The sequence below is a fragment of the Acanthisitta chloris genome, unplaced genomic scaffold (genome assembly GCF_000695815.1).
Source record: "Acanthisitta chloris isolate BGI_N310 unplaced genomic scaffold, ASM69581v1 scaffold21250, whole genome shotgun sequence".
Lineage (NCBI taxonomy): Eukaryota > Metazoa > Chordata > Aves > Passeriformes > Acanthisittidae > Acanthisitta > Acanthisitta chloris.
In genome coordinates this window covers 1-21,236 of record NW_008650191.1, presented here as the reverse complement: position 1 = coordinate 21,236, position 21,236 = coordinate 1, and the positions used below count along the sequence as shown (strand labels likewise).

Sequence of the window (21,236 nt, the reverse complement as noted above, 5' to 3'; positions counted from 1 at the left end):
CTTCCATCCCTCTCTCGGCCCCTTCCAGCCCTTCCATCCCCCTTACAGCCCTTCCATCCCTCTCCCCTTCCATCCCTCTCTCGGCCCCTTCCATCCCTCTCCCGGCACCTTCCAGCCCTTCCATCCCCTTCCACCCGGGACGGGTGACCAAACTCTGATTGTCACATAGCTCCTCCCAAGGACAAAGCAAGCACCGATTGCTCTCACGCCCACCCAGACCCACCGGAGCATGTTCTGCTCCGGGGTGCGCAGGGAGGTCCTTGGAATGGGCAGGGAAAGGGCTGTAAGGGAGTGCTCTGGTACTCTGAAAAACTGCTCAGACAACACAGGTTCAGGATTCCAAATACATTCTTAAAGTTTTATTCTCCCAGCAGGAAAGCAATGGGTTAAAACCCTAGTAGCAAAACCAGACCAAAAGTAAGTCTCACACTTCCAGAAACAAACATGTGCATTTGCATGTCAGGTTTGGGTGCTGAACTCCACGTCCCTACATGGAAGTGCAAACGAGCAAGGAGCAATCTGGCAGGGAGAGCAACTGCTGCATGTGTCACCACAGCAAAGTGTGCAAGGAACAACTCGAGTGTTCAGGTATTGGCAATGCTGAGCAAACATGGGCTGTGGAGAACAACTGCAGTGACCCTCCTGGATCCTGAAATGGTGTAGGCAGAGGAGAAAAATCACCTTAACTAATGGACAGCTTAGGGGAGGCTGTTTGGCACTTCCCAGCTGAGGCTGCTTCTAACCCTGTCCCTGGGTTAGATCTTGTAGGCTCTTCTTCCTCATGAACATGTTGCTTTTGCTTCCACTAAAGCTGGAAAATTCCACTGGTGAATTCTGGAGTGTTAGGGACACTTCATGAACTAGGCAAAACAAAAGCTGCTCTTTCCTAAGATTTGAAGCCAAAGTACCAGCAAGGAGCAAGTGCCAATTACAGAAACCCAACTGCAACTGACTGTAGCCAAAGAAAAGAAACCACAATTTCAGTTCTGTAGTGTCACAGTCCCTCACTCCCCCAAACCACACTGTGATCAGTAATGTCAATTAGCTCCCTCAGTATCAACCAAAAGAATCCCACTAAACAGAAATCAAGAACTTCTTATGTGGCAAAGCCACATTTTCAGAGGTGCTTCCTTGTGTGTGCAACATCTGCTCTCATCAGGGTGTGCATCTTCTCTGGGTTCACAATGTGCAAACCCTATGAAGTATAACTTACTCCAGTCACATTCCCTTAGTAGTGCTGAAACAAATTCACAGTAGGAACTGTCGAGACTCTTCATGCTGTGAATGGATATGTGTACACAAAGCCGAGGTAAAGTGCAATCTGCTGTTGTGCCGAGCGCCCCGCGGCCTCGGCGGGATGGGATGGGGAGAAGCCCCACATTACACAGTGCCAGCATCTCGTGGCAGGTGGCTCTGCTGGCCAATAGGCTGCACGGAACAGGAGGCTCTTCCCTCAGGCCACACCTGGGGGTCTCCCTCTCTGCACAGTAACCCCAGCACAGCAGAGCTGTGGATTTTATCTGACACAGAGCACAGGACATGGCTGAAATCAGTTCATCCTCAGCTCTCCAGCTTCTGTGCAGTCAGACCCTGGATGCTAAGCCCTCTGAGTGAGGCTCCAAGGACAGCCTTGCTGCGCTCCTGCGCTGCTACAGCAGCTCCTGCTCGTCATCCTCGGAGCCCGAGGGGCCCTGCCGAACCTCCTCGTACCACTTGTTGGTGAGGGTTTTCATCTGGATGCGTCCGTGGTGCAGGTCCTGAGGCAAACCAGAGCACTTTGTTACTTGGCTGCAACACTGCTTGGGAGCTAGAGCAAAACAGAAGGACTAGTCTGATGTATTCCTGAGGAAATAACCCACTCCTGGGCTCCAGTCATGCAAAGCAACTCTGTGTCCTACCAGAAAATATTTACCCAGTGCTCAGTCAGTCATTACTGCCACAAAGGAGAGGTTTGAGGATGGGTGTTGTTACCTGTTTTCTAGACAATCCTGCTGTGTGTTTGAACAACCCTACTGCTGTCTGCAGGGCCTGGCCCTGACTGCCCTGCTCGTGTTCCCAGGGACACTGGGAAGCTCGTGGCCTGCTCTGGTGATGTTTCCAGCCTTTGGGTGCAGGCTGGATGGCAGCCTGTGCTTTTGGCTACCAACTACAGAGCAGATACTCACTCTGGTTTCTTGATTCCTTGTTGGTTTTGTAGAAAATGCCTTCAGTTTTTGTGGGAAAGTGCTGAAAGGGCATTTTTGAACAGGAAGGGACAAAACAAGAGGAAAAAGAGTACTTCTGAGCGGGCTAGGAGGATGAAATGTGCACACTCAGACAATTACCAACTCCACAGCCAAAATGCCTAACTCTGTGGCAAACTGGAGAAACAGTGAATCGTGTGGCTAAGGAGCCTTAGGTTCCTGAGGCATGGGAGTGCAAATGGAACAGTATTTACACCTCTGGGAGCCACTCAGTGTTAAGTTACACACTCAGCCAGGTCCTGTTTTGCATTTACAACCCCAAGGCCTTGGTCTCCCAGTGAACTAGTCTGAAAAGTGAAGGTTGCAATGCTGGTGCCTATTTCCATGACAGAAACTGCACTGCAGGAACATCAACAGCTCCACAAGTCACAGGACTGTCAACAGTAAGAGGCAGGACTGACAGCTCTGTGAAGACTCTGCCCCAGTGGCAGCAGCTTTTTCCAGCAGCAGCAGTAACCAGCTCCTCCTGATTCCCTTTGTGGTTCTCCACATGACTGAAGGTGAGCTCAACAAATCCCTGCACCAAGTTTAACTGGGGAAGCCCCGAGATGCTCACACTTAATCCAACCTGCACTTTAAGGTGCATCACAGCTGCTCTGTATATGCATGAGCAATCCAGAGATGTCTCCTGTCCTTGATGCACAAGTTCCATGGCTGCACTGTGAGCCCTGTGTGGTACTGGAGGAAGCAACCACCTCTAGCAGATTATTTCTGCATGAAAATGATAGAGACTTACTTCTTGTGTGAGTCTTCTGGTGAAGAAAGGATTCAAGTACTTGGCATCAAGCCACATGAAGCCTTTGAGGTCCTGGCGTTTTATGTACTGGGCTTCATACTCCTCCTCTGTGAGCTCCGATAAATGTTCAGACTCTATGGTGTTTCCCTAGAGAAATCACAAACATTGGAACAGCCTGAGAGAACTGGGAGTCATCACACTGCACTGTCTATTTTCTTGTGTGTATGGCTCAATCCTCTGTCATCTGCTTTATGCTTTTGCAGGGCTCACTTTAACTTGCATGGATCAATCTGTAATTGGATTGAGTCAAGAGACTATTTCTCCTCCCTCTGCCCAAACAGTTATTGTGTGTACACGCTAACCAAACTGTCTTTAGGATATTTAAAATCCTATTGCTTGACTTTGTCCTATCACTTTGGCTTTTTCCAATGCTTTCATTTTACTTCTCAGTAGTCCTGAAAAGTGTTTGAGCTAGGTGAAAAAAACCACCAAACCTCAGAGATCCTCTGAAAAAAACAACCCAACAAACCATCTTCTCTGTCTTGCTAAGGTTGATGTCCTTCTTGTTCCTCTTGCGTGCTTTGGAGTCCTCGATGTCGATGAGCCTGATGAGGGGCATTGTCCCTCCCCCCAGCAGCAGAATGGTGAAGAGAACGATGATGATCGTCGTTGTCCCGATCAGCTGACGCTTCTCGATGGGCTCCAAGCCCAAGTGGAGGCTCAGGGCATAGGGAATGGCACCACGTAAACCTGAGCAGAGGGAACAGTGAGCTGACAGTGTGAGCCAACAGGAACACTGGCCCTGAGAACTCCCCAGGAATTCCCCATCTTTCAAAGGGGTTTTATGACCCTATGGCACGTCCGTTTATCTACCACTTGGTTACCACCCTGAAACAAGTCTGAGCACTTCAATCCTGTTGTGCAAACTGGGAAGCTGCTAGGCCTGGACAGACAAGCAGCCTCTTTGATGAAGAGCTTTAGTGTGCTCACCTCTGCACAGCCCTCCTGCACCCAGGGGCAGAGCATGTTTCTGTTCACTGGGCTTTGAAAAGAGGGCAACTGCTCAGCTGAGTAGATAAACCAGGTCCACCCAAAGTGGCCCAAACAATGAAAAAGATAAAACATCTTTTCCGGCTCTCTGTATTTTTGAGCTTTAACTTACCACTAAACCACATAATAAACATCATCTTGGGGGTGATTTTATGATCACGGAAGAAGTTGAGCAGATAGGAGAGTGGAAAAATATTCACTGCTCTACCAAACAGAACCAGCACCTGCAACAGAAACAAAAGGAAAGGACCATTGGATGTGTGAGACCATGAGGCCCCAGCTGCAGCTCCCTACAGGGCAGGGCAGTGTGCTCTCTGCTCTCAGCTGTGAGGATGCTTAGCAAACATGAAGAACCTCTCAGTGTTTGGCACTGTGGAATTTCACTCGTGAAACACTCTGTCTGCTCAACTGAACCAGAACCAGAGTTGTCACTGATGGAGACCAGGCTCACAGGGAACAAATGGAACCCCAGAGACATTCCAGGGAGACCAAGAATGGCTTGGGGTAAAAGTTCTCCTTGTTCAGCTCCTTTCATCAACCCCTTGGCACAGCAGCTAGGGAGAAATAAGATACTTCTATTGTCTCCCCATGGACCAGTTGCTCAGAGAGCAAGGCCAGAAGCCAAAGAGCACATAACTGGTTTCCCAACACTTTCCTGACATGGTTATAAAACATACCACGCACTGAAGCAACGTTTAGAGAGGAGGAAAGAAAAAAAAGTACTATTGTTTCAATGGCAAATAGTTAACAAGCGGAGTGAACACCTGAACTCAGAACAGGCAAGATTTTCTCAGCACACTGGAGTTTATCCACCACAAAGAGACCTTGCTAAGGTAAATATCCCAGGATTAGTCAGCAGGATCCTTGCAGGGCTGTGCTGTTTTCCTTCCTGAATCACCCCAAAATTACACAGTTTGCATTATGCCTGAGGGCAAAGCTGCACAGGAGGAAGTGTCACACCTTAGATACACAGCAGATAGGGCAGCTAGGTGCAATGCAGTGAGAGCAGCTCCCTGAGAGCTGCAGGCAGCAATTCCTCCCCTGCACCATGCACTCCAGGGGGAACTGAGGGCTGTTTTCTGGGAAAATAACCAGAATGGTTATGGATAACAATCTCCACAGCTTCTGGGACTTCTCTGAGTTAATGAGTCTAAGAGGGTCTAACCCAGCAAGGTTCTCTTCCTTGTTTTCAGTAATCTTACACAGAAGTGCTCTGAAATGACAGTCAAGGGGAGTTCCCTAGCAACTGACGTATGTGTGCACCAAAGGGATGAGAACAATTCATGCTATTAGGGGGAGTCAACAACATACACCAATATGAAAGTGTTTTCATAAAAACCTATGAAACCTAATTAATGCAACTGTAAGGTGTTTTCCCCTTCCCCAATACAAAAAGTGCATGCAAAACAGTAGGGAAGAAAGTAAATACCTACTATGCACCAGATGACAAAGGACATTTCAAACTTGTGAGGGAAACTAAAAATGGACAGGCCAAGAAATGCGAACACACAGGTTTCTGAAAAAGAGAAATCACATCTTAGACAATTCTGCCAAACCTCTCCTCCTGCTGTTACAGACCTCTGCTTACAGCACAGAGTGGCTGACCCTGAAGGCCAAAGTAGGCCCAAACACTGTGGTGCCAAGGGCCAGACTGCCCTACCCTCGCTGGCAGAGGACAGCACTCAGCCCTGTGCACAGCCTTTTTCCAGCTGCGAAGCGTGTGCTGCAGGCTGAACACTACCATCAAGTACTCAATTAATTACATTCTTATAACCAGCAGCAGGTCATGACTCTCTTTGTAATAAAATACTGCCCTGGAGGATCATGTACTCCAGTAACCTCCAGGAGTGATGCTTGCAGACCCGAAGTGGTACCAGCACTGCACAGTGACTGCAGCACCCCAATGCTGTCTGTGCACAACCAGCCCAGCAGAGCACTCAGAGCCAGTGTCTGCTCACTGCTGCCCTAGCCAGGCTCCTCATACAGCAGCAGCTCAGCCAGGATGGTTTGGGGCAGACAGGGGCAATGGCTGAGTTACTGCAGCACAAGGCATGGCTGGGTCATGCTTTGGGCACTGGTTACTTACATTGCCACATGCCAAAACTGCTGCAAACATCTGTGAAATTGCACTGTCATAAATAACTCCTTTACAGCAACTGCTTGAAGGCTTTTATAGCTTTTGCAATAGATTAAGACCAAACCCTGATGAGCTACTGGTGCTCTGGTAAGGAATGGTCAAGTTCAGTTTGCAGCAAAGTCACTCCCTGACTGTGTTCAAACTGCATGGAATTCATGCACAGCATCCCCTAGAAACCAGGGCTATGTTTGCATGAAGGATCTCGTTTCTTTAAAGGTTTGGCTTGTAACAGGAACTGGAAGGGCTCAGGACTCTAAGCTGCTTGTATTACTACTCCCAGAAACTTCACTTGTGAAGCTATTGTTTTTGCAAGTAGCTTTTGTATACAAAGCCATTCAAAAAGTATCACCCCACCCTCATCTCCTAGAACTAAAAATAGAGCAGAGGAATAGAGGAGTCAGAGATCTCTGGTCATCAATCTTGTGGCAAATCTTAGCAGGAGCCTGCAGGACTGGAAAGAGAGATTTACTGTCTGTTTTAAGCAGCGTGGCAGGAAAGGTGACTTTGAGTGCCTTCCAGCCCTCTCCACCAGGAGCTGTTCTCTTAAAGCCAAGCACACTGACACACAATGGCTGGAGGCAAACTCACACCCCTGCTGCTCCCAGCAGAACCACCATTTCAGGCAAATACAGCTTTAGACTCTATGCTGGTATGAACAGCAGGAGCACCTACCACACATGAAAGCAACAGTTCTCAGGGTCTGCTGCATCAGAATCTGTGTCACTGGGGACAGGTTATGGTGTGTGTAGTGAGACATCACGATGCCAGAGAAGAGGATTGCCATGATACCTGTAGGAAGGAATGTGTCAGTCAACACAAGAAGAATAGTCTGCATTCTGCAAATATTTGCTGCTGAGACCCTCCAGCAGCAACTCCTCACCAGGCAAAACTTGTTTCTATAGCAATACACCTTCTAACATACCAAACTGCTCGGTCAGGTTTCCCCCAATCTCCTTCCCTTCCCTGTGTGTGGCCTTTGGACACACAGAGTAGCTCTGGGTGCAGGTGGGCAGAATGGAATGTTTGCACTAGGATTATGCATCTTCATTGTGTAACTCCCAGGATTACAGGCCACATCTTCACACATGCAGCAGATCCAGCCCCACTGATGGGTGAAGGCAAGTGAGCAGTGAGCACACCCTGCTGCAGATCCCTTCCAGCTCAGACACCAGCAGAACTGCATTAACTGTGGCACCCCTTCCCACCTCCCTTTGGGCAATGAGACAGGAAGATCCTGGCATTAAAACCTCTCCTGAAATCAGCACAGGTCAGAGACTTTGGGCATCCAGCAGAAATGGACCTGCCTCTGTCCTTGTTCCTGGGAAGTGCTGGGAGAGGTTCACCTGTAAGATGCTTCTCATGGCCTTCAGCAGAGCCTCTGCCCAGAATTCAGGGACACACAGCACTCCACGGGCTCAGCTGTTTCCCCAAGGACTAAGGACAGGCTGAAAACACTCCAGGGCAGCAGGCTGAGCATGAGCTAAGTTTGCTGAGGTGGCTGAGACCTACAGCATGCAGCTGAGATTTTAACTGTGTGTTGGGCAGAGGTGGCTGGGGACAGAAACAGCATTTACACTGGGTAACTAATCCTGACAAAACTGCAATTACCTTCTTTATCTTCTGTAACATGAAATAGAGAATAAACATTTCTTTAAAGTCAAACTTAAGAGAGTAGGTTAAGTGAGAGAACAGCTGAAAAACAGGAGCCCCCTGAGACACAAACAATCCCTACTCCCTGTGCTTATCAAAGAAACTTGCACACACTCATTTACCACTCACCCGAGAGTGAGATCCCTTCTGCAAGTCCATAAGGAAGGTAAGCAAAGATGATCATCATCCCAAACTCTAGGGAAGGTGTCTTCCTTAAATCAATATGCTTCAGCACGTGCACATGGAAACGTTATGGAAAAGGTACATTGAAAGAAATCATATTTTGACCTGTCATTCCAGTCCAAAACAGTGGTTATGCTTAAGGTGCTTCTCTGCTGAATAGCCATTAAACTCTACACACTGGCCTTCAGCTCCAGTGTGGAAGTTTCTCATGAGGAATGTTTCTTACAGAAGCTGGTGCTGGTGAAGTGTGTGAGGACAGGAAGAGCCAGGGACAGAAGAGATCTGCTACTGATGTGCCTCTACAGTACTGATAACAACAGGTAAGTCAAATACCTGAGCACAAATAACTGTGAAAGAGGAAATAAGCTGCTTTTCTCCTTGTCTAAATGCAGTTCAGGTATCAGTGAAAGAAGTGCTGAGCACCTGCCTCCCTCTTTTGCTGTGATGTATGGAGTAACTTAAAGGTCCATCGAATCAGGCTGATGAACCAAGAGGGAAAATACATCAGTATTTAATCAAACACTGTTTTGTTGCTTGCTAAGAGCTCAGCGGTAGGTCCCAGCTGAGATGGGTAACTTGGACAAGCCCAGATCACCCACAGTGAAGTCAGGGCTAACAGTAAACAAGCCCTGAAAGGTAGCAAAGGTGTCTGGGCTGCAGCAAACAACCTTTTCATCTCGGCAGAGAAGCTTCTGGGTTGTTTAGCAACCAGGTCATGGAAGTGGAAGAGGCAAAACACAACCCAAGGTAAATCCAAGCAGAGCAGAGTCTGCACTCAGCTGCCTGCACGTGATCCACAGGGACAAATGAGCTGGGCTGACTCAAGGCCCTGGGGAAAAGCAGCTTTTTCCCTTTTTAATTAACTGGTTTATGTATGTAAAAAAGGAGCCATATGCTTGTAAAGATGGATTGGTATTGAAATGGAATTAATATCTTTTGAATTTACAAAACCATTACCATCTCTTGTAACACTCCAGTGCACATAAGCTATTACACAGCATTTCAGGCCTTAATTATGTTCATAAAAATTTGATGTGACTTTTTAATACACATCCATGAACACTAACATAAAAACAAAATGAGCATGAGAATCCTCAGCCAACAAAATAATGGCTGAAAAGAAACATCCCCTCAGAAATGCTGAAGAAAACAGGGAAAACATTCCTACTAGAATGCTGAAGTTCACCAATGTATACACATGTATCACCACAATTAATAAAGGATATCACTGCAGAAATCAGACCAGTCAGTGTGCCAAGTGCTGCAGAGCCAAAGAACATCTTCAGGAAGTATCCCAGTGCCTGCAGAAAGGTTTGCCATCCACTTACATCTGACATATTCTCCCTTGTCAAGCCTTCTGCTGTGCTAGGTACAATTAAAAGAGAAATAAAAGGGAATGGTTACACATTCCAAGCCTGGATCCAAAAATATCAAACATCTTTTGAGCACAACAACAAAAAAGACTCCCATTTCTTTGTTGCTACCACTCTTAAAAGGCTTTTACTGTGATATATATAACCAGAGGAATGTCAAAAGATGTTAAATCAAGCCTCAGTGTAATCCCCAAAGGGAAACCCAGTTCTGCTACAAACCCAGCACTGCTGCTCTGAAGAATCCCAGGGTGGCGTAAATAGGCTATGGTGATGCCCAGTGTTTCAAAACAATCTTCAGGATGGGAAAGGGAAAAGAAAACACATTTTGCAGTGGGAGAAACTCCTGTGACCCTCCGAGAAGAGCAACTGAACAGGAAGAACTCTCATCAAATATTTAGGTGTGGACAACAGACAGGAAGGTCACTGAAGGAATACAGAGCAGATCTGAGGAGGAAAGGGGAGAAACCCCTTTGAATTTCAGGGATGTTTTCCATGGAAGGTCCATGCAAAGAAGACATGGATTCTAGCCAGTGTTCCCTTGGGCTGCTGTTAGCCTGCAGGGTCTTCCATCAAAGCACCACAGCTGTAGCAAGAGCAGTTAGTCCACTGGAAAATGACTTTGACTTCACTACCTCCTGAGTGTATCTGCTGCTTCTGCACAGCCACAGCCATATCTACTAACTTCAGCAGCAGCAGGACATGGCCATTTTTCACTCCTTCAGCCCCCAAGAATTACCATGGGCAAAGGATAAGGGCACTGGATGTTCTCTCCTGTGCTGGCCCCAGCATGGACACACAAGCACCGCGTGGCTGTGGCTGTCCCCCCCACTGGCCCACGGACACAGCCCTGGCTCTGGCAAGGTGAATGTGTCTGTGCAAGCCTGGAAGGTCACAAAATGCTTTGCTGCTGTCAGGACCCTCAGATGGAAACAAAGCTAATAAATGAATGGAATTAGAGAGCAATCAATATCTGGGGTCAATGAGCTGAGGCACTGAGGTAGTGGTAACAAGCAGCCACTCACCTCTGCCTATGCAGTTCAGGTTAAGGATTGCTTTTCCCAGAGAAGGGCCACACAGAATTCAGCTTCACACCAGAAATACATGATTTGTGCCAAATGGAGAAGGAACAATTGCTGTATAGCTGAGTGACTAACCAGCAGAACACACTGTAGTTCTGTTTCCACAACCGAGTGTAGTTCCAAAGCACTTACTTGGTGAGGACAATGGAGACTGCATCGTTGAGAATGCTTTCCCCAAAAACCAACATGTTAAGCACAGGGTCCACGTTGAGGGCATTGAAAATGGCAATAGTAGCCACAGGGTCAACTGCAGATATTAAAGAGCCGAATGCAAAACTGGGAGAACACAAAACAGAAGAGGAAACTAAGTGAAGAAAAAAAACATACCTGTAACTGACATGAACAGGTTACAAAGCCCTTTTGTACACCAGTTCCTATCCAGTGATAAGGTATTGCTCTCTTTCCATTCCTAAGAACTTGCTCCTTTGTTCCTGAAAAATCTACATTATTGACACTGAAAATCTCATTCTGCCTTTTAAGAGAAAATCTGGACAAGGAAGTTATGCCCTTAGCATATATACTAATAATACTAACTAATCAAAGTTTACATATCTCAAACCTCTAAAGTCTGGCTAAAGTAGTATTTGTCTAGCAAAACCCCTGAGCATGGAACAGAACAGAACACTGTTTGGAAATAAGGGAGTAATAAATAGGGCACAGAAGAGTGATCTGTTTATTAGTCTCACACAGCCTATTGGCTCTGAGCAATCTGAACACTAACCAGGAGAGCATTTCCCATCCACAGTTACCCTGCAGAAAGCTTCATTTCATGTACTGCACCATCCCCCAAGAGCTTACCTGTCTGTCATGTTGAGTTTATAAATTACATCAGCCTGAAAGAACAGGTAAAACATAAAAATCACAATCAACTGTGGGTTTATGCTGTTTTTAAAAACTAAACTATTCATCACACCCCAAGCTCATCAAAATAAAAATTCACAATGGTGACATGACCCAGTTTAACTCTGCCCTCCACAAGTGATCCACAACTCTGGTCACCCAAGCCCAGGGAAGACCAGATGGAAGTGCAGCAGATTCAGGTGGGGAGAGTAACTGAGGCAAAGAGGGAAGCACAGAATGCTTGGCCTACCAGAATGAAGTCTGAGAGAAAAGGGAATTACCTATGTCTGTATCTAATCAATGGGAAACATCAAACCACAGACGCAAACAAAAATCACTGAGAGAAAAACAAGTAAGTTTAATATTGGGAAGTGGAAGATGGCTCTAGAGGATGTAAGGTTTGGAACAGCCTTTGACAGGGAGACTGTGTAAGCTGGAAAAACCTAAAACTCCAATCTTAACTGCTTTTCCCATCAGGCTGGGACAGACCACTGGAGGTCACCTCGTCCTGCCTCCCTGCTCTGCAGAGTCCCCTGGGACATGTTACTCAGGGCTGTGTCCAGGACAGCATTTGGGTATCTCCAGGGAAGGAGACTCCAAGCCTCCCTGGCAACACCCATGGAAGGGGCTGTCTAACACTGCCTTTGTGAGAGCAGAGAACTGCACTGTGACCCACTCACCCTGCTCTTGAAAAATGGACTTGCAAACAACAATCCAGATAAACCTAAGTGCTTCAAAGCAGTAAATCTTACCTGACCCAGGAAATAGATTCCTCCACCTACGATGAAAGCTGATATTGCAGTGCCAAACACAGAGAACAGTGTGATGGAACCAATGTTCTGAAAGAAATTACCCTGGAACACAGTAATACAAGAAGTAAATTGGTGAAAATGACCCGAGGGAAAACTCATGTTCGGGCTTGCATCTAAATTAGATTCTGATTCCCAACTGGGTTTCTGACAATAAAGGTTCACTAGTTTGGTTCCAGGTAGCCCAGGACACACAGCCACACCATCTGCTGCTCTCCTGAGGACAACAGCAACTCCCTCAGACTCCCAGGACAGGATGTCAACAACCCAGTGCTCAGGACATCCACCAGCACTTTGACATGCTCCCCACCTGACAGAAGTGTAAGTTAACCCCTCTACTGGAGACAGAGCATGTGGAAAAGACTAGTGCCCTTCCCAGCTACTCGTCCATTCCTTGAGATTCCATATGAAAAGCTCTTCAGTGTTGGCACCAGTTCCTGGTACCACCTGGGCCGCTGCTCCCTCCCTGTCCTGCAGCACAGCTCCAGCAGAAAGGCAGCACACAGGGAGGACCAAACCCCCTCAGCCAGGACTCATCTGTGGGAAACATCCATGGACACACAGGCTCCCAGGCAAGGGCTGAGAACCCTGGTCAACATTTCCCTCTTTAGCTGACCCCACCTTTCCACTTCTGGTCCCACTCCTTCTCATTCTGCCTCCTCCACACCAGCCCTGGTGCAGTTCTGATGAGGTAAGAAAGCTCTCCAGCCACAGCAAACCACGTCCATGCTGTGCCCAGCACCTTGCCAGCAGTTAGCTGTCAGTAATGAGCTATGTTCCCTGCACTCTGGCTTGAAGAGGCTTAAATTTTGCACTCTCAATTCCCTAATGATTAATATAATGGAATTTAATGCAATTATCCCAAACTCCATGAAGATAACTAAAAGCACAGTGCGTTCCAAACAAAAGTGAAGTGAGTGCCTGGCAGGGCCTGACCTTGTGCAATGAATATCCAGACTCAAATATAATAGGTGGAAGCAAAAGCAGAAAAAACATATTTGGGCGAAACATTTCTTCTTCCTGCAAAACAAAAATTAATTGGAATTTCAAGGATATCACCATTATTGAAATAACATAAAATCTTCCAAAAGGGAAATTACTAAAAGTGCTGAAAAATGAAAATGGCATTAATCTTTCTGCCTTGTTATCACAGAGTAAGAGTGAACAGCAAACTATTCCCAGACTGCTACTTCTATTGCTCTTTTCCACCCAGTGACAGAAGTCTCAGATTATGTGTTTTAAGTGACTGTCCCCAGATCAGCTGCACAGAAAACAGGTTATTTATGGCAAAGTTTCTTTTTCACAAAAAGTATTCCCACTTTATCTCAGTCTCAAAACCTGTACAGGCTGCTAAGGAACCTCTTGGCCACTGTTTGAACAGAACAGGTTAACTAGGGCCACAGAGAGTTTCACTAGAAAACTCAGCACGTGTCAAGAGGAAACCCACCCTGAGGTGAGAGGCTGTTTTCTGGTGAGCTCACTCTTTGTCACCTACCTCATCCCTTGGCTAAGGGAGCTGCACTCCCAGCCTGGCACCCTGGTTCTTCTGCTGGCAGACAGCACAGAAGGCAAATTAATCCTGGCCTGTATCTTCACCCACCTGCTCTCTCCCTCCTGGTCCCCCAGCACTGAACAGAGCAGAGCTTGTCACCTCTGCACGCACCAATTAAGTTGTTTAAATTCAGGTTAAAGAGCTGATGGACTGTTCTGTTCAAACCCCAATACAGAAGTACTCATCTCTTTAGAGTCTCATTCCTGCCTGTACCAGTGATAATCATCTTAAGGGATTTGGGGGACTTAGAAAACAAAACTCATCCTTCAGCGATGCTCCGGCCCATGGCTCTGCACGCAGTCTGTGTGCTGCTGGCTGACCCTGCTGGGCTGGGCCTGACCTGCACTGCTCAACAGCCCCTGAACCCAGAGCTAGGCAAGCAGAGGAGCAGTATGCAAAGGAAGGACTGCACTCGTGCTGCATGCAAGTGGAGACCAGGAAGGTAACACACGAGGATTGATTATCAGCTGTGCCAGCCAAGAACCACCAGCAAGAACCTGAACACTTAGTACAGAACCATTACTACAGTGAAAGTAACTCAAGTTAGCAAGTAATAACGTGGTATCTGTGACCCCTCACCTTGCCTGACACCCTGAGTGACTGGGCACAGCTCCCTCGTGCCTCAGAGACCTGACCAAGGCTTCCCAGAAGCTACCCCAAAGCTCAGCTGCTGTGATCAGCACCCTGTGTGGACACAGTGAGCTTGCTTTTGGCTTCCTATATACGACCTTACTCAGATGATTTTACTGAACCAATAAGAAACTACTTTGAAATGCTGATTTTGTGGCTGTTCGACCTTCAAGTCCAACCCAACAGACAAAATCAGCAGTGAAAAGGCACTGGCCAGTGCAGCCCCCACTGCTTCTCATAAGTAAATATGGGAAGTGAAATATCAAAACTGTTGAGTTATGTCACTATTTAACAAGTGTACACAGAATTAGTGTGGTTAGTTGACAGAAAAAAAGCTACATCACACTGAAAATCTATGCATTTCAATGTGTTTCTACCAAGGAGAAAAAGATCTTCCCTTAGGGCAATCACTGCCAAGAAACACAGAGCTGCAAGCTAGGATTAAAATTCACTACTCAGAGCAAGATTTTCAGCTTGCTGATATAAATCCTGTTTAGAACTGGCAAATCAAACCACTGATTTCAATCAGTTCTCTGATCTAATCCTAATAAACTGGTGCTATGAAACAAAATCACAGTTTAACTACTGCAAGATTTTAAATTAAAGCAGGAATAGTGAGAGATCATTGCTTGGATAATGTGGATAAACTGTAGGAGGCAAAATCTTTCCTTCACTGTAGACTTTGCCTCTCAGAGATCCTTTCTGCCAGGACTCTCCCTCTGAAAACCCTAATATTACAGTTGGTTTTGAAGCACCCAGGATTACTCTACAATTAGAAACAAGCTGTTTCAAATATACCTTCCAGTTGGCCAGCTTCTGAGCCTCGATGATCTTTATAAAAGCTCCCATGAGGATACCTAGGAGAGAACGAGAAAACAATCTGAAACAGCCACAAAACACACCACTGTTTATCAGCTCTCAACCAAGGCAAGGCATAAAGCAGCCAGTGTTTTGCTCCCAAATCACAAAAAAACAAAGTGGTTTGGGGTTCAATACCCAAACATTCAGTTTCCATAGCTCCAGAGTGTCCCTGCACAACAGACCCCTGGGATATCCCAACCCCGAGCACATACCGAGGGTGCAATGCTCACTGGGTCAGAAAGATAACAGGCTTAACTACTCAAAACCACTTCTCATCTAAGCTGCACTCAAGTAAAATTCTGCCTTTCTTGACAGAGAATCAGGAAGTTCTGAGTTAGGCATCTGTGGCTCATGCCCCTTGATGCTGTTGGTGGGGTTAAAGCAGCTTAAAGGGAACCAGGGTTCCCCATGGCAGTGCATTTCGTTCGAGTGAAATCACAGCACTTTCTGGCAGTGACCAGGAAACAAATCCTGATCAGGGTGGGGACACTGTCAGAACTACTTCCCAAAAGAATGATACATCTTTTAAGCCATGTAGAAATACTCATTTTAGTAAGAAAGAATTTTATCAAGGCTGCAGCAAACTCAGTGGTTAAAGCTCATTGTGGTCCTTCCTCCTATCCATCTTCAAACATGCAGGACATAAAGCTCTAACAAGATTTCTGCTGGAAGTCATGAAGCTAAGTCATGAACTGTCCTTAACTGTTCCCAAGCAGTTATGGGGAACGTGTCTCTAGCCAGAGTCCAGATCTGTGTTTCTGCACAGTTGTGTTTTACTGTTTACAGAATGGAGACTTCAGTCCAACCTGGGATACAGAAGTGAAATACACCACATGAAAGGTAAAAACTGGCTGAGAAGCTCTAAGTATGCTTTCCTGTAACCCATGGGCTTTTATTCTCTCATGCTGTAGCTAACAAAAGAGTCTTACAAATAGAATCACATGGATTACTGCTGATGGATGTGTCACACACACAAAGCCACAAGGCTTAAGCCTTCTTTCATACGAAAATCTGTGAAGGCATTGGTCCCAGAGGACAGAAATAATTGTTCCATGAAATGGGGTATATGGAAAGGAAGAGCAAAACATTAATGGAGGAACAACAAAGGTCTGCTGCTCCTTGCAGGACAGAATGCAGACACAGCCTCTCACAGGCCACACGAACACAGACCTCAGCACTGAGTCAGGCTCCCACCCTGGGGTGGCATCTGGGGCAGAAGCAACTACTTTCACCAACAAAATTCCAGCAGCTTTTCAAGGATGAAGATCACAATCCAGCCTCAGAGTGCACCCCCACCCTGTCCACCAGGAGAGGAACACACCCTAGAAACCATAAACCAGAAGCTTCTGAGTAACCTAGACAATGGGAGGAGGAACATTTGTGAAAACTGTACCTCTCAGCTGCCACTTTTATTAGATTTCAATAACTTCCAAAAACATTTGCTTAATTTACAAGCCAAAACAGGACACAAATCACCTCTAGCACTGCTCACAAAACTGGATACCTGAAGCTCAAGCCGTACCCCTGCAGCTGTGCAGACCATGCCCAGCTCCAGAGGTTCAGGAGCAGCCATGAGCTGGCAAGTCCAGTGAGTACACAGATGCCACATCCTGTCACCAGGGCTGACAGTGATTAAGTATGACTGAGTCTATCAACTAAATAAATAAGACTGAAATGACATGGGACATCTGTTAGCTGGGCTGATACTGGGTACAACACCCTCTTGACTTACAGGAATTGCATGTGCAGACATCATCTCCCCTGGCTGAGGTGACAGACTGCAGCTCAGCTGTGGTTCACCACAACAACCAGCTGTGTGAGTTCCTACACAGCTGCTACGTGAGGGCACAAGAGATGCAGCACTGCTCCTTCTCAGCCATCCTGAGTGGCAGCAACAGCCCTGGCAAGAAACTTCCCTGGTTCATGAACAAGCTTTTGTTGGGACTGACAGAAGCAAAGGACACACCAACACAGCTAAAATGCTTCTGCTGCCGAGATGCCAAGAACAAGGAAGAGAAAGAAGAGACTGTCTGTGCTGCTCTTCACAGGGACACAAGCTAGTCCAACAGCTCTGCGCTGCGCTGGCCAGGACTTGGCTTGTGGCAGGATCTACGGAATTACAGCAAAGAAAATCCACAACTAAGTCAGCAAGAGCAATCAATATATACTGCTGCATTTAATGTTGTGTATTATGCTTATATTTAATTAGCTATTTAATACCCATGATAACTAACCTGACTGGAGGCCAAATCGACACCTTCTAGCCTGGTTTATGTGCACAAAGAGGAAAGATGTTGAAAGGACAGCAATGTCCCTTTGGCACCTTCCAGGACACTGGAAGAGATACACACTAGACATCTCACCTGTTCACACAGTAAGGTAAGGAGAGAGGGGCAGAGAAGTGTGTCAGTAGTGAGTCAAGCACTGAGTGGTTTCTATGGGGATGACAAAGAGAGTCAGGACGAGCTGCAGCAGCTCTGCTCACACCATCAGAAGCACAAAGGCAGGAAAGGCTGATGGATGCTGTGCTATAAAGATGAGGCGTGTGCGCAACACCCAAGAAATCCACCCCAGCACCAGGACACACTTCTTACAGCTCTGTTTTCTCTTCTGCTGCACAGAAACATCAAAACTCATATAGGGCTTAGCAAGTCAATGTCAGCTGGAGCTTCAAAACCTTCCCCTGCACGAGTGACATGACGTGGTCTGCACCACATCCAGTTATCCACCCATCCAGTGAGCCACACTGCCAGGAAATACGTTCCCTTTCTGCAGAGTAACAGTTCCAAGATTTCCGCAATCTAGCATGCAACATGCAGGAAGAGCTCTGATTTCCAGAAAGCATAAGTTACTGACAAGCACCAGAAATCTCACTTCTTCCCACTGAGAAACTGTGTAAAAATACAGCTAAGAAATATGAGAAAAGAAGGTAACAGCCAAGCCCAGGAGAAAGACAAAAATCTACCTGCTCAAGCAGTAACACACTCCTTCAAGCTATGTTAGGATTATAACCAAGCATCTTTCTCTTCTTGTTGTATTTTTAGAACAGCTGTCAGTGACAGCGTCATTAGAAATGGGAGCAAAAATATCACAGAATCTTGCAGACAACTCACAGCTGAAAAACTGCTGCTGGGAATACTCAGACCAGGTTCTTTAAACATCAGACAGCGTGCAGAGAAAATAATACATGTACTTGGTCTGGTTTGCTCCTCATTTGCACACTTAAACCAGGAGCAACAGCATACAAATAAAGGAAACTGCCCTAACATAAACCTACAGGCTTAGAATACTCCACTTTGAATTCAACTTAAGAAAGCACTTGATCTCCATGAAGGGTGACATTCCTGTAGCCCAAATCACAGGAGGTGCTCCTGTCATGGTACTGCTGGGATAGTTAAGGATATGCCAGCCCAAGTTTACAGGATAGCTGCAGTCTCAGCTACATTAAAACCACACAAAGACATAATTCTACCAGCACCAAGACCAACACAGGTACCACTTCAAAGGGAACCCAGAGCCTCGTGGCCAGGGACTGCTGCACCCCTCATCCTACACTAAGGATGCAAAACCAGAGGAAGATGCCAAAGTGCTCAGGCAGTGACATCCCTCTGGGTGTCAGTTTCCTGGGCCAGTCATGTATGCTCATGTCTATTTCTTCAGTGCATTCAACTCCATGATTTGGTTGTTTTCCTCACTACATCTGTCTCCTGATGGTTAACACACACCAGAGCACTGTCTCCAGGCCCTGGATTAGCACAGATTCGGTCTAACAGTGTTGTGGTTACTCACCTAAGGACACAACAGCCACGCTCTCTGGTAAAAAATGGAGCCTGTATTTTATCAGTAAGTGCACCAATATGATGCAGATAGCTGTGAAGGAAACAAAAAGTAGATTCAGAAGCGCTAGGAGAGAATAAAATACACTTTTAAGTAGTATTTCTAAAATATAAACAGCAAAGCTTCTCCTAATGATTTAGTAGACTTTTCTTTGGCAATAAACCACAATCAACCAGTATCAGGGAGCCTGGTACGTTTGGAGCTGTTGGTCTCCTGCGCCTGTGCATAACTGTTTGTGCCTGGCAGTGTGTGACCTGCACCTGCACATGCCAGGGGTGCCATCACCAGGCATGAGTGGTGTGGCCAGGCCAAGGGACACCCAAGTGTCCCTCAGGGGACAGCAGAGTGTGAGCACAGGCCATAAGCAAGGGAAGCCCTGGGTCACATGAAGTGGCAGAACAGAGGTCTGACACTGACAGTGGTGTTTGGATTGACAAACCACAGAAATGTGGGGTCAGGGACTACCTCATGGTGCTTCAGGGACTTTACGTCTGGGCTTGGCTTTGACATGGCACAGCTCAGAATGGACCTGCTTCTGCAGCTGTGTCAGGTTAGAACTTCTCCAAAGGCCATTTTACACCAGGACATGCAGATGTCAGAGTGGGGAACACACATTCACTTCCTCCTTCCAACACCCTCAAAGGAGAGATGCTGAGTGGGAACAGTGATGAGCTTTTACACTGGCTTTACTCTGCCCAGGAACTCCCCCGTCCTGGGGGTGATACTTTTACCACCATTGTCATCAGACTGGCATAAACAGGCTGGATTATGGCCAAACAAATCTTAGCTCTTAAGTCCTAGGAACACAGTTTTACCATGAATGGTCCTCTTAAAACCCATGAGACACACATATGCAGAAACTTTGTCAGTCTTCTGATCTACTGCATTTTGCTTTGGTCCTTCAGTTGTTCAAATCTAATATGCCCCTGACCTCTGGGAACACAATAACCCTCTCTGAAGACAAATGGATACCCCAGAAGAAAGCAGAAGCCTTCCACTTTTTGCTGCACTTCAGAATAGCTATTTACAGAAGACAATGCCTTTTTAAACCCAAATGATTTGCAGAATTTTCCACACTGATGTCAACTCTATTCCTTTTATTTTCTCCATCTACTACTAGAAAAGTAGGCAGTCAGAAGATTGAGTTACCCATCTGCCCCAGAAAAGTCTCTCAGTGCAGCTTGTCTTGGAGGAACCAAGCACAAACACACAAAGAGACAAACCCTTCATCCTCCTGAAAACAGTTACCGGTACAGCTCTGACTACAGCACTGCTCTAAGCAGAAGGTGAGAGACAATTCTGCTAAAGAAAGACAACAGCTCAAACTTATAGAAAAGTCTGGTGTGCATCTGCCATCCAAATGTTGCTACACGCACAACAGTCTTAGCTATGTCACTCTGCATGTTGTCATCACATTCCTGCAGGAATGTCAGAAATTAAGCAGAGCCAGAGAAACAGACACTGAACTTGAGTCCTTGAGCATGTGAATCTGTCTTCTACTGGCTTAAGTACCAAACCCCCTGAGGGCTGTCCAGGAGAGGCAGAAAAGCAGCCAAAGACAATTCAACATGTTGTTTGCACTGAGACCATGGTGGGAAGGTTTGCAGTGCTCCTCAGCCTCCCACAGGGAAAAAAATCTCTGTGCCTGCACACAATTCACAGAGGGAGAACCAGAGAGGAAATACAGTACTATGATTTCGGGTTTACCTATGTCAGAGACAGAGTAACAGAGATTAACAGACTTTCAGTCCATCATTCACCTAAAACAAGAAGACTAAAGAAAATGGTCATGCCACTGGATTGCTCCTCTTGCTGTGCCTGGACCCCAGTCTGAACGGGAAGGATGGGTTTGGGAGGTGTAGGTGCCACCAGCTTGGTCGTAGCAGCCAGAGTGGTGTGGAGGGTGGCATTGAGGACTTCATGGGTGACATTTGCAAACCTGTCAGGATAACAAGATACGTGATTATACTGGATGGGAGCAGCATGACACAGACTTAGCCACCTGAAGACATGCAAACACCAACCACCCACCAGGTCGCTAAGGTCACTGTTTAACTGCTGTCTCTGTTCACCGACAGACACTGGGTGCTCGGACTCAGGGAGCTGATGACTGCTGAGCCTGACACAGAGAGCCTGAGCTAGCCCACCCACGCCGATAAGTGCGATGAACCCGCTGTCGGTCCGAGAGCGCGGCGAGGACCGCGGGCAGAGCTCCCGGCGGGCAGAGCCCATGGCGGGCAGAGCCCCTCGCGGGCA

General features: G+C 46.7%; 1 protein-coding gene across 1 annotated transcript; it reads right to left on the bottom strand.

The window, feature by feature from the left end:
* Positions 1-1,649: 1,649 nt before the first annotated feature.
* Positions 1,650-21,212, bottom strand: SLC9A8 (solute carrier family 9, subfamily A (NHE8, cation proton antiporter 8), member 8). The gene is made up of 16 exons (XM_009084080.1): positions 21,012-21,212; positions 20,741-20,948; positions 18,933-19,013; positions 15,081-15,139; positions 13,037-13,120; positions 12,044-12,145; positions 11,250-11,284; positions 10,584-10,727; positions 9,226-9,364; positions 7,946-8,051; positions 6,839-6,955; positions 5,463-5,545; positions 4,142-4,253; positions 3,509-3,729; positions 2,980-3,126; positions 1,650-1,757 (listed from the first exon to the last, which is right to left on the bottom strand). Exons 1-16 carry the CDS (start codon positions 21,210-21,212, stop codon positions 1,650-1,652), a joined length of 1,947 nt encoding a protein of 648 aa, XP_009082328.1.
* Between the last annotated feature and the right edge of the window lie 24 nt (positions 21,213-21,236).

Bases quoted from the DNA above. Each gene is read 5' to 3' on its own strand.
- SLC9A8 (XM_009084080.1), bottom strand. From the start codon at position 21,212: ATGGGCTCTGCCCGCCGGGAGCTCTGCCCGCGGTCCTCGCCGCGCTCT. The intron at 10,728-11,249 runs GTAAGCTCTTGG...GTGTTCTCCCAG, and splicing joins AAACTCAACATGACAGACAG to TTTTGCATTCGGCTCTTTAA. The intron at 6,956-7,945 runs GTGAGTGGTAAA...TCCTTCCTACAG, and splicing joins AGAAGGGATCTCACTCTCGG to GTATCATGGCAATCCTCTTC.